The sequence below is a fragment of the Phacochoerus africanus genome, chromosome 5, assembly GCF_016906955.1.
Source record: "Phacochoerus africanus isolate WHEZ1 chromosome 5, ROS_Pafr_v1, whole genome shotgun sequence".
NCBI lineage: Eukaryota > Metazoa > Chordata > Mammalia > Artiodactyla > Suidae > Phacochoerus > Phacochoerus africanus.
Genome location: NC_062548.1, coordinates 51114228 through 51131505, shown reverse-complemented (window position 1 = coordinate 51131505; position 17278 = coordinate 51114228). Strand labels below are relative to the sequence as shown.

The 17278-nt window shown below is 50.0% G+C and overlaps 1 protein-coding gene across 1 annotated transcript; it reads left to right on the top strand.

The window, feature by feature from the left end:
- The first annotated feature begins 8172 nt into the window (after positions 1–8172).
- Positions 8173–8965, top strand: LOC125128436 (spermatogenesis-associated protein 31E1-like). The gene is made up of 2 exons (XM_047782788.1): positions 8173–8218; positions 8476–8965. Exons 1-2 carry the CDS (start codon positions 8202–8204, stop codon positions 8963–8965), a joined length of 507 nt encoding a protein of 168 aa, XP_047638744.1. The 5' UTR covers positions 8173–8201.
- Positions 8966–17278: the final 8313 nt, after the last annotated feature.

The window sequence follows — 17278 nt, the reverse complement described above, 5'->3', positions numbered from 1 at the left end:
TGCCCTGTTCCACTCCTGGCTCTGTCCCAACCTGGATGAGCCTGAAGAATTCACCTGCCCTCTGAAACTCAGGACCACCTCACCATCCTGAGACTCAGAGGTTTTCTGCTCTTCATGTTTAATATAGGTGCCCATACCCATATGGGGAGAGAGTCCTGAGGCCTATGTAAACCACCCCATGAAAAGAAGAAAGGGTCATCTACATGCAACAGCAGTTAACAACTTTTGGGGCTTAGTACCTGACACATTGCTGACTCCTGTGTGACACCGTACCTGGAGCTCCCTGCTGGGCTTTTTGTAATTTCCACCACCGGCATCCAATCCCTGGCCTGGGAACCAAGATTCCACATTGAGCCCCTACAAGCTGAAGCTGAAAAGAAAAAACTAAAAAAAAAGACAGCACATCGAATACTCAGATAAATGCCATAAGGCAGACATCCTTCACAGCCTCCTTTTCAGACCACTGACCTGACTCTCCCGCAGGTTACTTCTTCAGCCCAAGGTCACAGATTATACAGCAGGAAAAGATCACAGCAATGCCAGAGCCAGAGCAGAGCTGCCCTTCAGACCACCTCTCCTCCAGCCCACCGCCAGCACTATCATGGAACTTTTCCTCCCACTGTGACCCCGTTACCACCCCCGCAAGGCAGGCAGGCAGGGTCAGACTCATGGTCCCCATACCAGCCATGCACTAGCTCCTAATGGGTCTTAGATACACATGCCCTCAGACCACAGGGCAGCAACACTGATCCCCCACCCACCTACCTCGGGCGAGGTCCTGACCAGACGTGGGCATTGCAGGGTCCCGCCAGGTCAGAGGGCATCCTGAGACATCATGCTTATGCCTCTGCCACAAGAACACAGCTCTCAGCAAACCTCCAGGCCACGTGAGGTCCACGGCAGAGCCTGCTGCTCGTTCCCTGGCCAAGACCTAGAGGTTCCAGGATTTGGGATGAGGCTTGTGAAGGTGGAAGGGAAGAGGTGGGGTCCAGGTTGCAACAGGTGCAGGGGGAGGTCTTAGAGACCCAGAGGCTGTTAGAGCTGGAGAGTGCATCATCAGGGTGCCTTGCCAGCCCGATCCCCCAGCCCCTGTGACTTTTTAATCAAGTAACTGTCTAGTGTGGCTGGATAGAAATGCCAGAGAAATGCTCATTCCAGGGCCTTGGGTGCCCTGAGATCCAGGGTCAAGTGTGTCCCCACACTGTGGATCTTAGACCAGTTATACCCCTGTCTTATATGGGGGTCCCAAGCCGAAGCTGGGAAACCTCACGACTGAAATCAGAGTCTCCAAATTACTAAAGCGTTTTAGTCTTAAGCAAATGTCCTTCTGGAGTTCCCGTCCTGGTGCAGCGGAAACGAATCCGACTAGGAACCATGAGGTTGCAGGTTCGATCTCTGGTCTCACTCAGTGGGTCAATGATCCGGTGTTGCCTTGAGCTGTGGTATAGGTCACAGAGGCAGCTCAGGTCAGGCATTGCTGTGGCTGTGGTGTAGGCTGGCGGCTGTAGCTTCAATTAGACCCCTAGACTGTGAACCTCCATATGCTGCAGGTGTGGCCCTAAAACACACACAAAAATAAAAAATAAAATTAAAAAAATCAAGGCTTGGAGTTCCCGTCGTGGCGCAGTGGTTAATCCGACTAGGAACCATGAGGTTGCGGGTTCGGTCCCTGCCCTTGCTCAGTGGGTTGACGATCCGGTGTTGCCGTGAGCTGTGGTGTAGGTTGCAGACGCGGCTCGGATCCCGCGTTGCTGTGGCTCTGGCGTAGGCCGGTGGCTACAGCTCCGATTTGACCCCTAGCCTGGGAACTCCATCTGCCGCGGGAGCAGCCCAAGAAATAGCAACCACAACAACAACAACAACAAAAAAAAAAAAAAAAAAAAAAATCAAGGCTTTTCAAATGGCCACACCTCCTAGGATCTTAGAAAGAAGTGCAACATACATTTAGGACTCAAAGAAGACCAAAGGTCAAAATAGGTCAGAGATAGTAGACCTAATACCATTGTTATAGATTTGAGCTGAGGAAAAATCCATTACCCAATGCACCTGGTGAGGAACTGAGGACATAAGATGGAAATGGACCATCTTGTATGATAAAACACTATAAAAAGGTATTCTGACAGGAGACCAATGACATTTAAATTGTAAAAAGTTCTCTTCATCTTTCTCTTTAGAGAACACTAATTAGAAAGAGATCCACAGCTATGGAGTATATTATCTGAATGAATCCGATAATCTGTTGACCACTTGAATTAATAAAATTAACAAAACCTTATGGTTGATTTTGACCCAAATGACTTGTCAAAAAACAAGACACTTAAGTTTCTCAACTGAACGTCATCACAACATTACATCATACAAAAACTCATCAGAACTCGAAAGGGAGAGAAAATGTATGGTATATGAATGGCCTTCTGGTCGCTTTCTAGATTCTACTGAAATAAGTATGATTCAGTAGGAGAGAAGGGGAGTTTTTTTCTGAAATTCACCTTAAAAATTGAGCCTCAGGCAATTCCTATATATTTTGTCTGTTATTATTACAGAGATAGAAATCATCACATAGTCAGGTAAATAACCCATGTAATGTGGCTACCTTTTTTAGGGGGTCTTTAATACCAGGGTTCCTCTTTATGGTACACACAATTCTAGTAGGATTAGGTTTTCTGGAAGAGTTTTCTGCCCCCTCCCTTTTTTTTTCTTCTTGGGGCCGTACCTGCAGCTTAGGGAGATTCCCAGGCTAGGGGTCTAATCGGAGCTGCAGCTGCCAGCCTACACCACAGCCACAGCAATGCAGGACCCAAGGCACATCTGTGACATATACCACATCTCACAGCATCTCCAGATCCTTAACCCACTAAGCAAGGCCAGGGACTGAACCTGCATCCTCATGGTTACGACTCTGGTTTGGAACCTGCGGAGCCACAACAGGAACTCCTGTAAGACTTTTCTTATTGATTTATATCTTAAAAAACATGTCCTAAGGGCTTCATAAAAATGGACGTGGAAACCTAGAACAAACGCTGAACAGGATTAGGTTTTCGAGTTTGTTAAATAGAAGAAACCAAATTCAAATGCTCAAGAAGATAATGCAACAGAAAACTAAGACGTTTCAGATCCTGAATTACACCAAATTCTTTTCTGCAGATACTGAGGTGATCATTGGAGTGTTCTTCTTTAGTTTATTCATATGATATGTAATCATCATTGCTTTTTTTGAAGGTGAAAACAACCTTGCCCTTGTGAAAGAAACTTTCTTTAATGGCTTTTGCGTCCATTCCCATTTCCCCAGGAACTTTCATTTCCTCATTGCTAGCATGGCTAGAGGTCCCTCATCCTCTTGCATTCCTTTCCTCTTGCTAGAATTAAATGTGTGCAATCCAGACATCAGCATGGGTTTCACAGCAGAGGATGCTGAGACCAAAGAAAGGGGCAAACTGGAAGACTGTGGAGGAGGTCATGGCATATCTGTTAACAGGGCCAGGAACCTTTCATTGCAGGAAAAGTCACATTTCCCAAATAAACAGATACCTAACTCAGAAAAATATCATCAGCAAAATACAGCATAGTGAAAATGAGAAGATTTTGATACTAAAGGAAACACTTACGTTGTCTTCAGATCCAATGACAACCTATATCATTGGAAGAGCAAAGACATAACATGATTTTGGTGACTACTACAAATTACCTATGCAGTAAGTCATTCCATGATCAAAAATTTGCATAAATTGGAAGCAAATATTCCAGCATGGAGTACTAAGGGCAAAATACACAAGACCCCTTTTGGTAAAACCAAGACTATCTTTTTATCAATTAAAAGATTGTCTTTCCATAATCTATAAGTTTGTGTATATGAAATGATCCAATAACTACAAGTTGAATCCAAGCATTCCTATGTACCGAAGGTCACAGAATTAATCATTTGTACTCAGGAAATGATGCCCAAGACGCCCTTCTCCATTAATTTGCTAAAGGTGCACACAGAATTCAAGGAAATACTTCTATTTACCAGCTTATTAAAGGATATGACAAAAGATCCAAATGAACACCAGGATGAAGAGAGACACAGTGTGATGCCTGAGAGGGCTTCAAGCTCAGGAGTTTCTATCCCCATGGAGGTGGGGCTACGTCACCCTCCCAGAATGTGCATGTATTCATCCACCTGGAAGCTGAGTTTGGTACTTGGGATTTTTTTGAGGGGGCCTTCCTTATTTCAGCATGATCAACCATCATCTCTCTTTTCAGTCCTTCTCCCTTCTCAAGAGAATGGGGCGGGGGCTGAAACTTTCAAGCCTCCATCATGGCTTGGTCTTCTTCTGACCAGCCCTCATGCTGAAGCCATGCAGAAGCCCACCCACACTCACCTCATGAGAACAGTAAGACACACCTATCACCTAGGAAATTACACGGGTTTCAGGAGCTCTGTGCCAGGCACTGGTGGCAGAGACCAATATACAGTCTATTATCCCACAGAAGCATATTGGAAGTGGATTGCTTGCGTGCCTAAGCCTGATCTTCTCGGTCAAGAGGAGACCCACATCTTCATCACAAGTGCCCTTGCAAACGAAGCAGAAATCAGGAGCCACCATGATCTCCACTGATGCTACTCGTTCCAATGAAGGACCCTCCACACTGCTCAGGCACCCTAGTTGCCCACACTGGGGACTGTAATGCCCCACAGACAATGTCATAAAGGGGGAAGACATGAATCAAAGCAACAGGAGATGCCAAACATGTGTTCTTGAACATGAACATTCATGACAGTACAGCCCAAGGAATAGTTCACACATGAAGAAAAACTCACCAGGTGGTGATTAAAAAGTACAATCCCTAAATGAATACCCAATTCCACCTGCCAAAAGGGATGTCCAATGATATCACAAGGGAATTTCCTATAAGAATCAAAGTACCCTTTCTATACAGTACCAGCAAGATGTGAGGCTCCAGGAGTGTGAAGGGTAGAGGCGGGAAGGCAATGCATACTCTGAAGAAGAGACTGTGCGCAGAACACACTGGTGATGGCAGAAAAGGCTACTTAAGAGGACTCAAACCCAGGCCCTGGGCCTCCAGCCCCAGTGTCCACTCTAAGATTAGAATTTGAGTTCCATTAAACCATTCCTAGCTTCTGGGTGTGCCACACAGGTTTCTAGACTTTGAAGAATGGAGACTGTCCATTCTGGTCAGAATAAGAAGAAATGTGGTCAAGACCATACACACAACAAAATTTAAAGAACACGAGGACACGTTTAACTTTTAGATTTGAAATGACTGCACTGGTGTGTCAAATGTGTATGGGTGTGTGTTGTATGTGTCCAGCATGTCCCATATGCCTTTGTGAAGATTTTCTAACTTCAGAAGTGTAAATGTTACTAACACAAACCATATCATTTAGATGTTTAATTACTTATCTTTTCAGTATTGTAAATTTTAAGTAATAAATCATTTATTTGAATTTTTGTGTCAGTTATTCTGAGTGAAAATGGCAAAGGTGGATGGAAACAATCACAAATTAAATATTCAACATTAAGTCAGGATCCAATAAAATTCTATTTCTGGGTTGAGGAAAGTCAAAAACTTACCACATGGGAAAAACAGACAAGATTTGCAACCATGTGGATGAATCTAAAGGACATCCTGCTAAGGGAAATAAGCCAGACAAAGACAAAAACAGCCCATTAGCACTTCATGTGAAACCTACAAAGAAAAAAGTCAGACTCATAGAAACAGAGAGGTGGCTGCCACGGGCAGGGGTTGAAGGAAATAAGAGGCCAGGAACAGGGTACAGATGATACCCAACCCAAGTCTCCTCTGTGTGCCGCTCGACAAGCCAATAAATTTGGAGACAAGTTGTTGGGACAAGGAACAGCAACTTTAATCGGAAAGCTGGCAGACTGACAAGATGGCAGGCTCCTGTCTCAAAAACCCATCTTGCCTCGTCCCAATTCAGGCTCCGCTTATCCAGAGCGAAGGGGAGGGGGAGGGGCCCATGGTCACTCCCTGTCGCTTGCTTGGGGGAAGGGCCCACCGCAATGCCCACCAGTGGCTGAGCAGGGCCATAAGGACACTCCCTAACGGTTGCTCCCTGACACAGGCTTCATTATGAAATGAAGGTTTCGGGATCTAATGTACACGTGAGCTGATAACACTGTGTGGTATCATTGAAATCTGCTGAGGAAGTACAACTTCTATGTAAACAGGTGATGGTGAAAAAAAGGGTGAAGTTGTGGACAGAGGGGATGCTGACAGTTTATATATGTGTCCCTGGGAACAGCCAAATGCCTGGGAGAGGATCAGACTTTCAAAGGCTAAGAAATAGGTGGGTTAAGACAAGATCTCCAAGAGACCTGTGGAACCAGGAAATACCTGGCTTTCAGGTGTAATGATCAGAAAAATTGCTTGAGGTCTAGAAGGGCCCAAGAGGCTGGAGGAGAGAGCTGAGGGGCTGGGTGGCAGGGGGAGGGGCGCTGGCCCCAGCCTCCTCCTCTCCTGTCCCCTCCCCTGCCCTCAAGAGCCCTTTGTGATGTGGCTTGCAGTCTGTGATATGAGCCTGGGTGCTTTAACTGCCAGGTCATTCACAGGGCTCCGTTACCTGAGGGTAACGTGCTATCTCCTGTGAAAGTGTGTGAAGAGATGAAGAATCTCAGCTCTTTGTGAACAGTATGGGTTGCTCCTTGGTGGGCCCAGTCCTGCCTCCTGGGTGGATGAAACCATCCTCGCCTTGTGTGTGGACTGGGGCTCTGCCTTCCTACTTACTCCCCTACCTCAGGAGGTGATCCGTCCTCACTACCACCAGGACAAACGGGAGCATCAGGAAGGCTAAGGAACCCGGGGCCAGCGCCCAAGAGCACATGAGTCTCTCTTTCCCTATTAGGACTTTCCACTTTTCGGAAGCAAACTAGATGAGTCTCCTGAGATGGGAAAGAAGAGGACAGCTAGGATCAAGGAAACAACCCAAACCAGCCCTCGTAGGGACAAGCCAGGCCTGACAGGGGATAGAGTGGGCGCTGGGATTTTCTGGGCCAAAGATCTCAGACCAGGTGTCCCAGGAGGGGAGAGGCTACCAGGGCTAGTCCCAAATGCAGTGACCAGCAGCCAAGGAACTGGATACTAAGAGTTCCATCTCAGCCACAGGTCAAGCCCTGAGCACTGGTTCAACAGCCACGAACAAGGGTCTTGAACAAGGGCTCGTCTGAGGGCAGGGCTGAGGCCCTGGGAGCCTCTGAGCGGGTGGGGCCCCACCTCGGGGAGCAGAGACCCGACAAGGTGTGTTTCTTGAGCAGAGAACAGTGACGCAAGAAATCCAGAGTAGATCTCAAAGAAAAGCCTTCCTTGTGTTCCTCAATGAAGGAACACAGAACACTTGTATCTGCTGGAAAAAATGAGTGAAAGAAAAGAAAACCCACAGAGCTCCATGAGTTCCACGGAGAAAGTCCTAGTATGCCTGGTCGTGTGAGAGTCTTGAGTGTCTGAGGCTTTAGAGAAGGCAGCGTGAGAAGTGGGAACCAGCCCCTCTTTCTTTTCTTTTTTCTTTTTTTTTTTTCTGTTTCTCAGAAACAAATGGAGCCTCTGGGAGGAGGAGGAGGAGGCGCATGAGACAGAGCGCTTGAAAATGGTAAGATCCACGTTCAGCCCTGTGCCGCCCTGTAGAGTCTGCTTCCATCTCTCCCAGCCCTGAGGGACCAGCTCCGTGGTCTCTAAGGATTGCCAGTGGCAGGGACAGAACCCTCAGGAAAGGAAAGCAGGCAACCAGGTCCTTTTGTGGAATGAAGCTGGGAGGAAGCCTGGGAAAGGGCCTGACCCAGCAGGGGCGTGTGGGCTGTCTTGGACCACGAAGTACCCGGATTGGGAGGTGGGACCCTCCAGGTTGGACTGAGAACAAGTGGTTTCACATGGCCGGGATTCCTCTGTGAGGTCTCCCTGCCCCCCCAACCCCCTGCACCCCCAGGGTAGTTGTGAGGGCAGCCAGGGGTCATAGATATGGAAGCACTTGCCAATGAGAAAACTGTCTGGGAGCTTCTCCATCATTGTCAGGATCCATTTGGCTTTGGACGCTGGTGCTTGGGCGCCAGTCTCCCAAAAGTGTCCCCTAAAGGGACCAGCCTCCTGTAAAACCCTCATGCCCCTGCCTTCACCACCATGACCCAGTGTCCTGATTTCCAGCCTGCAGAGACTGCCTGCAACAGCTGGGACGTGTTCGGGGCCTGATGGCACGTCTGCAAAGGTAAAGAATCTTTCCTTTCTCTCCTGGGGTCTCCTTCCTTCCAGGGCCCAGGCTGGGACCCCAAGGCTGCAGGCAGCCTGGGGATGACCTGGGAGGGGGAGCCATGGCAGCGGGGTTCATCTCAAGCCCAAGGGGAGGGACAGCAGGTTGCACTGTCAAGTCCACGTGGGGGCTGTGGGGGGCCATGGCCGCAGGTGCCTACCCCTGCCGGGCCCCGTCGGCTCTTGCCTAGAGCTTGTGCCTCTTGTCTCCTGCAGCCACCTGCGCAGAGGCCCTGACAGGGGCCGCTTTCACCGCCACTCACGTCCGGACCCCCTTGGCGAGGTGTGCCAAGCAGTGCCCGCTGGAGCCCAGCAGCCGTGCAGGGAGCCTGCACAAGAGGCTGTTCCCACCATGGCCCTATCAGCTTCCCCGGCTCCTCTGACCCCTCTGGCCTCCATCCTGGCAGCAGACCCGCAAGACCAATGCAACATCAAGAGCATCCTGCAGGGTCCTGCCACAACTTCCTCACCTCCAGGTAACTCCTTTGGGGCATCTGCCATCCCAGCCATCTGGAGTCTTGGCCTCGCCAGCCGTCCCATGGCATTCCTCTCCTGCTGGTGGGAGACCACCAAGGCCTTGTTCTTCCCCACCTCACCCAAGTGGGAGGCCCAGCAAGAGCCCACCTCACCGGAGGAGGCCTCCAACTGGGAAAGCCCCACACAGCTGGGCAGAGACGAGCGGCCCCTCGCTTGTCAGCCCGCCTAGCCAGAGGCTGCTGGACATCCTCATCCCCAAGAGGCTGGACCTGAAGTTTCACAAAGAGCGAGAAAAAGAGGGGTCATTTTCAACACAAAGCAGCTCAGCCTACCCCCTGAGCTCTTTAGGGATGATATGGACACACTGAGTCGGCAGCAGGAGGCTACAACCCTTCCATCGTTCGGGAACATCAAAGACAAAGCAGAGCTGCTGCCTGGTCCTCAGCAGTTCTTATACCCCGAGGTCTTGAGGGACTACGTCGAGTGCACATACAGCCAGCTCTTCTGGGGTCTCCCCTCTCTGCACAGCAAGGCATTGGTGACTACTGCTTTTGTCCCTTGGAGCTCTTCTCAACTACAGGCTCCCCCCATTTTATTCTATGGCATTTCTAGTGGCTTTCCAGAACCCATTCCACTGAGAATATCTGGAGGTTTTTCCCAGGACTCTTTCTTGCCCTGCCCTGAGGCCCAACCCCAGCCTTCCACTCAAAACTTGCCTCAGTCCCAGGCCCTCTTCCTGCCTCAGACCCAGGCCCAGCCCTTCCTCCCACTGTCTCTCCTGTTCAGACCACCTTCTGCTCCACCCCAGCTGGGGACCCTTGGGCTATATTGCCCAACATTCCAGAAAAAGGCACTCTATTTCACCCCAGCTGAAATGCAACCTCTGGCATGCCCCTGGCTGCAGAAGCAACAGCTGCAAAAGAGGATCCACCCAAAATCAAAGAGACAGGGGCCTGCCTCTCGGGATCCCACTGTCTCTGGCAATAAATCCATCTCAGTGCCCTGGTAGACATGCAGCCTGCACAGGGCCAACAAGAACCCAGGCAGCCCTCTCCCCTCACAGCCAGTAGTGGCCTGGGCCCATACAAGACAAGGGCCAGGAGCCCTACCAGATCCCCGCGGAGATGCCAAATGACCAACGAACGAGGCAAGGACTTCCTCGAGGCTCTAGAGCCGTGTCTCAGGAGGGTCTCAAAATACCTCCTCAGGGCAGCCTCCCAGACACGTTTCTGGAAGGACCTCTGACATGGGGGCAGAAAGGTCCTTACAGAGGGACTCTGCAAAGTGTTTCCCCAGGGTCCCAGATAGAAGACATCTAGAAACACCCCTCAAAGTCCACCTGAGGAAAAAGGTGGAGGAGATTCATAAGGGTTTGATCCCTGTGACTGTCTACAGCAATCCTGGCTTGCTGTCAATCAGTCTCTTCCTAAGTGCCACAGTGTCAAGAAAAGCCAAACTCCAGCATCCTGGAAGTACTGGAAGCCAGATGTAAACACCTCCAGGGAGATGTCTGTTCTTAATCCTGGCATTCAACAGATGCTGGAAGTACATATTATGAGCTTTCGGGTAAGGCACATGTGGGACTTTCCTACCCAGGCCTTTGAACCTATACATCTCAAGCCAAGTAGGGCTCAGCCCTCACCCCTTCCAAGGTCTACCTTTTCCCCCTCAGCCACCCAGCAACCCAGGGAACACTCCAAAGCCCAAGGTTTCCAGCCCAGGGCTCGTGGCTGACCTCAAAGGGATCGAAGAGAGCAGCCAAGGGCAGCAGAAATCCATAAAACCAAACGTAGGGACCCATACAATAGCCAGGGTGTGAGGCTTGCCCCAACTGATGAGTGGAGGGGATTTAAGAGGCTCCAACCTGAAGAGCACAAAAACTCAAAGAGCAGCCAGAGACCACAGCAACCCCAAAACCCAAAAGTGAGGAACCCATGTAAGGGCCAGATGGCCTCAGATGATGAGGAGGTCTGCAAGTGGCTCCTACCAGAAGATGATGAAACAAACAGCCAGAGAGAGATGTTTGCCCCAGATAAGGAGTGGCAGGGCTTCAAGAGGCCCAAGCCAAAAGCACATAAACAAAGAAAGAGCTGGAGAGAGAGGTTTGCCCCAACTGATGAGCGGAGGGGATTTAAGAGGCTCCAACCTGAAGAGCACAAAAACTCAAAGAGCAGCCAGAGACCACAGCAACCCCAAACCCAAAAGTGAGGACCCATGTAAGGGCCAGATGGCCTCAGATGATGAGGAGGTCTGCAGTGGCTCCTACCAGAAGATGACGATGAAACAAACAGCCAGAGAGAGATGTTTGCCCCAGATAAGGAGTGGCAGGGCTTCAAGAGGCCCAAGCCAAAAGCACATAAACAAAGAAAGAGGTGGAGAGAGAGGTTTTCCCCAACTGATGAGCAGAGGGCATTTACGAGGCTCCAACCCGAAGAGCACAAAAACTCAAAGAGCAGCCAGGGGCAACAGCAACCCCAAAACCCAAAAGTGAGAGACCCATGTAAGGGCCAGATGGCCTCAGATGATGAGGAGGTCTGTGAGTGGCTCCTACCAGAAGATGACGATTGAAACAAACAGCCAGAGAGAGATGTTTGCCCCAGATAAGGAGTGGCAGGGCTTCAAGAGGCCCAAGCCAAAAGCACATAAACAAAGAGCGAGCTGGAGAGAGAGGGTTTGCCCCAACTGATGAGCGGAGGGGATTTACGAAGCTCCAATCAGAAGCGTATGAAGAAAAGTTTTCAGGACTAAGGGCTTCCCAAGCCAATGCTGTGAGCCATCCTCCCAAGGTCAAGGAAAGAGGAGAGTCCCTTGGGAGCAAAGACCTCCCGTTCTCACCAAGGGAGGAACACATTTTACCTGAAAGCTCCTTCAGAAGAAGGATGAAGCACTTTCTGCAGCATGTAAGTCCCCATCAAAAAGGTAAAGGAACAGAAACAGTCCTTCAGAAAGGCAAGCCTGTATCACTCACTGCTCCAAGCCAGGAACCAGTCAATGTAGATCCGGGCATCCAGAAGCTGAGGTGACTGGAACTGTTATTGGACAGATCCTTGGAAAGCAACCCGGGCTTCGTCAAGACCTCCAGCCCTCAGAGTTAAACCAGCACACACAACAGCTCCAGCCCCCAGCAGCGGGGGCAGTCCCACTACCAGAAGATTCGGATGTTCTTTGAACAGAAAAGACTGTTGAGAAACCGAGCTCACGGTCACCAAACCACCCCCAAGGACCCCAGCTCTCTCAACAGTGGGGGCACCAAAGACAAGGCTGGCAAGGGGACCTCCCCACCCAAGGACCTGGGGACCCCAGGCAGACCCTGCCAGCAGGGACCCAATGGTGGCAGGTACCTCAGGCCACCTTGCACCATCCCCTGACATGCTCGCCTCCAAAAGGTGCATCTGCTGGTCAACCAGGGATGTGCTCCTCAAGCTTTGCCTGGGAGGAGAATTCCGTCCATGCTAAGGAAACACGTTTCTCCCTCATGCTAGCACATATTCTATGTGCCAATGGCTTATTCCTACCATAATGTTCATTGTTTCCCCAAATACATGTTTTTTTCCCACAAGACGGTGGCGGTTTCTGTCTGTGCCTGCAGGGGGAAGGGACTGGGGTCAGGGTCCACTTTTCCCAGGTGTCTGCTTTGGCTTCCAGAAGGGAACAGGGCCATAGAGGGAGGCCGGGGTCCCAGGGTGGAATGCTCGCCCCCAGTTCCCTCGTGGCACCTGAAGCTCCCCTAATACCAGAATTACCGAAGCAAGCGACAGCATTCAGGACCATGGGCAGGGGAATGCAACCTGTGAGACTTCCCCCCCGGCCAGCATCTGGCTCAGCCATCCTCTCCCGCTTTCTGTCTACCTTGAACTTGTGTGGCTGTAGGGATGGGGTGGGTGGCAGAGCCTGAAATTCCCCTCAGGCTCCAACAAGTATCAGAGACCAGTTCCCATGTCAGAATAAGGAGGGCATTTGGGGGTAGCGCTGGGTGCAGGTAGCCTTGCCCCCCAGGCCTTGGTGGGGAGATGACCTCCTCCCCAGGAAGCCTCTCCTCTGGCTTGAGGGAGCTGGGGGGGAGATGGCCCAGGAGGTCACCCTCTCTCTGCCTTTCTCAGGCTCTGGAGCAGCGGCGAGGATCGAGGACCAGGCACTCCCAGCTGTGAGGGTGCAGGGGGAGGGTGGGGGACACTGAGGCTGCTGAGAGCCTGTCCACTCTCCTGCTTCACAGTGCCCACATCCCCTGGGGACAAGCAGGGCCAAGACCACGTGTTGCTGTCACCTCACCACCTGGTGGAGGAAACTGTACCCCAGGCTGGGGTGCCAGGAAGGAGGCAAGTGGAAGAGGTGCCCAGGCTGGGATGCAGGCAAGGTGCAGTGATCAAAGGAGCCTCTGGTGTCCCACCACATCTCTGGCCCAGAGAGGAGAAGTTGGCTCTTGGTGGCCCTACCCCAGAGCCTCCCTGCTCCTCCAGCTCCCAGAGCCCAGAGGAAGGATGCCTGTAGCTCCTTCATGGAGGTGGGGGGAGGCTCATGGAGGCAGCAGAGCCTCAACAGGGCAGGGTCACTTCCCCACCATGATCTCATCAGCTTTTACGGGATGGGCAGCTCTGGACAGACTGGCAGTCTGTGACCTTTACCTACATACATGGCCCTGGGCGGCTCCCAGGCACTTAAGAGGCCAGGGACTGTCCTAGGGTTCTAGCAAGTGTCACCTGGCAGCAGCCTTGCTCTCTCCAGAGCCCTGAGGGGGAAGGGCCAGCAGACAGGATTTGTCACACAGTAGGGAAGAAGTGACCTGCAGGGCAGGAGGGCGCAGGGGGTCCCCTCCCCCACCATCCACATGGGAAGCTGGGGGACCAGGGCAGTCTCTAGAGCCCTCGGTGCTTTGTGTCATGGTCACGCCCATGGTGGAGGGGCCTTCTCCAGGAGGGGACCTGATCAGGTGATAGCAGGAAGGGCCCTGCCCCATGCCTGTCAGGACCCAACATGTGGGCCCAGGACCCGAGGAGGAGGGGGGAGCAGGCACAGGTTTCTTCCCGGAGCCAGGTCCTGCCTCAGGGCCCCATCCTCCAGGGTGGGCACAGCACTGATGGCGCAGTCCGGACCAGGGGAGGGGCCGGGACCCAGAGCAGAGCACACCCTCGGGAGCTCAGGAGAGGGTGGCCCAGAGCGGGACCTGAGACTGGCCGCTGCTGTGTCCTCTCAGGGGCAGGGAGAGGTGGGGCTGGGGACGGGGGGAGCTGGCTCCTGTCAGGAGAAGGGACACAGACAGTGAAACTGACAGAACAGCAAGAAACAAGAAAGGGCAAGTCCCTCTGCCCTTCTGCCATAAGATAAGAAAGCCAGCAATGGGAAGCCCGCCACCAAGAGTCCCACACAGACACCCCTAAGAGACCCACACAGAGACCTCTCAGAGATCATATACAGAGACCTCCACAGAGACCCCTGACAGACCCCCACAGAGATCTCATGGAGAAGATACACAGACTGCACCGAGACCTCTGACAGGGATCTCTGAGATGATACACAGACCTCACACAGAGACCTCTGAGAGACCCCCACTGAGACCTGTCAGAGATGATACAGACTTCACACAGAGAAAACTCCCACAGGAACCTCATACAGAGGCCACTCTCAGGGAAGAGAAATCTCTGAGACCTGCACACAGATCCAGGAGGTCCACACAGAGGCACCCAGTGCTCCACCAAGAGCACAGAGGGACCTCAAACCAAAGCCTGAGCCAGCCACCCAGAGACAGACCCTGAGCAGATCCCAAGCCACACAGCAAACTGACAGTGAAGGAGGCTGGCCCCCACACACCAAGGAAATTCTTGTGTATTTATTCATTACTTCTTAAAAAAAAGAATTAGATTCCTCATGAAAACCTGCAAAATCCTTTCCTTCCCAGCATTTCACTAGCTTGAGCTCTGACTCACAGTTGAGAGAACGACAAATTTGGAAAAGGAGCCAAACTCTGTTGGCATCGAATGAGGCAAAGTATTTGTCCAGTTTCAGTTACCATTCAGTCCAATGGCCTCAGGGGTCTCATGCTTCATTTGGGGGCGGGGGGGGGAAGGGCAAGTTCCTATGCTCAAATTGACTTCTTTCCTTTGGAAACCTGAGGTAGGGAGGCCTATGGCAAGTGGGATCCAGGATGAAATGAAGCAGCAGAGAAGCATCTGACGCCTCTTTGCTAGCTTGCAGGCAGCCAAGTGATTCTGTACAGAAGAGCTTGTGTTAGGTCTGTGAGGTTGGCTTCATTTTGCAATGAAAGCAGCCATATTATCAAACACATGAAGTTTCTCACAAATGAGACACACTTTCGTAATACTTCGATTACATCCTCTAGTGTATTTGTACTTACTGCTTAGTATTAAATGATAGTGCTCATTTGGCTCCTTTTAAAATATAGTAGAATGTTTGGACGGTGGTACGCATGTCTCTAGAAAATGAAAAAAACCTAATGTTTAGCTGTGATAGTTTAAACTTCTGAACCATGCAGGATTCACATTTTCTCTCATTCTAAAACATGCACATTTTTCCAAGCCTCAGGAAATTTATATTTATTTATATTTATTTTCTATTTATTGTAGGGCTACAAAAAGGATATAGAGCTTCAAAGAATTTTGATCTCTTAGAAAATATGGCACTCAATATATGTTACCTCAAATTTCTTGAGAATTGGCATTTCAGCATCTGTTAAAGAAAGTATACACTCAATCAGCATTTCTATTATAAGACTAATGAAGTCTCACTGTCTGCCTCAGACTTTCCAAACCGTGCTCAGTTGAGACTCCATAGTTCTCATTGGTCATAAAAAGTCTGTTGCTCTCGACACAGGAAAATCTCGATAGTGAACATATGTCAAGCGTATGTCTGGTGAAGTCTCTCAGGTCACTCTTTGGGGTGACAGTATCATGGCCCTTTCTCTCAAAGCTGATGGGAGGGCTCTGTGAAGGGTATTTTTTCAATAAAGAAAAAAACATATTCAGGTGGTAAATTATTTTACAAAATCATAGCTTTTATTCTTTTTGAAATGTACTTCCTTTCTGATATTTTCTGATGTTACTGAATCACAGACCTATGGAAAGTGGCCACAATGTCCAATAATGTCTAATTGATAATATTCACTAACTAGAATAGTTCCTGTCGTGGCGACGTGGTTAACGAATCCGACTAGGAACCATGAGGTTGCGGGTTCGGTCCCTGCCCTTGCTCAGTGGGTTAACGATCCTGCGTTGCCGTGAGCTGTGGTGTAGGTTGCAGACACGGCTCGGATCCTGCGTTGCTGTGGCTCTGGCGTAGGCTAGTGGCTACAGCTCCGATTCGACCCCCAGCCTGGGAACCTCCATATGCTGCGGCAGCGGCCCAAGAAATAGCAAAAAAAAAAAAACTAACTAGAATAGCATAGTTATTGTACACCTACAACATCTCACAGTCAAAAACATGACACTCTCTTTTTGGAAGTTTAAGCTGGAAAACCTTCTTTTTCTTCTTTTTCTTTCATGGCCTATGGGAGTTTCCAGGCTAGGGGTCAAATTGGAGCTGCAGCTGAAACTTATGGCATAGCCACAGCAATGCTGGATCCAAGCCACACCTGTAATCTACGCTGCAGCTGACTGCAATGCCAGCCCCTTCACCCACTGGGCAAGGCCAGGGACTGAACTTGAATCCTCACAGAGACTAGAGTGGGTCCTTAACCCACTGAGCCACGATGAACTCCTAAACTGGGATTTCTAAACCACATCTTTGAGATAAAACTAAATTTGAGAAGAGGTACTGTAAAAGAAGGTAAAACTCAACAACAGTTGAGGATAGAGGAAATGCTAGCATCTTTCATAGGAAAACACAATTTCCTCTTCTCATCTTGACTACAAGAAATGCGGATGATACAGCTTTTTGGTGTAAGCATGTGTGTATGTGTGCGTGTGCTTTAGCTAGTCCTGTGCATTGGATGATTAAAATTCTTTTTTTTTTTTAAATTTGGGGACCAGAATATTTTTAGATAAGTGATGCAAAGAATATGTTATTAGTTAGGTTCTATGACCATTCCCCTTTTGGAATGGATCGCAAGGGCAAATAATTACTAACACATATTTTCTGGAAAAGCAATTACGTGTCCTTGAAATTGCCCAGAAGGAAAAAAGGTGGGGACTTTGGGAAGGCAGATGAGATATCCTTGCCCCACAAATAAGTACATAAGGTTTAGGGCTATTCAAACTGGAAGGGGACACAACACTGTAAATCAGCTATATTTCAATAAAAATTTTTGTAGGAGTTCCCACTGTGGTGCAGTGGAAATGAATCTAACTAGGAACCATGAGGTTTCAGGTTCAATCCCTGGCCTTGCTCAGTGGGTTAAGGATCCAGCATTGCTGTGGCTGTGGTGTAGGCCAGCACCTACAGCTCCAGTTTGACCCCTAGCCTGTCAACCTCCACAGGCCACGGGGGCAGCTCTAAAATGCAAAAAAAAAAAAAAAAAAAAACCCAAAATGGGAAGGGCTCACCCAAGGCTATTTGGTAAAAAACTGCAGAGAGCAGATCAAGAAGGGCAGAC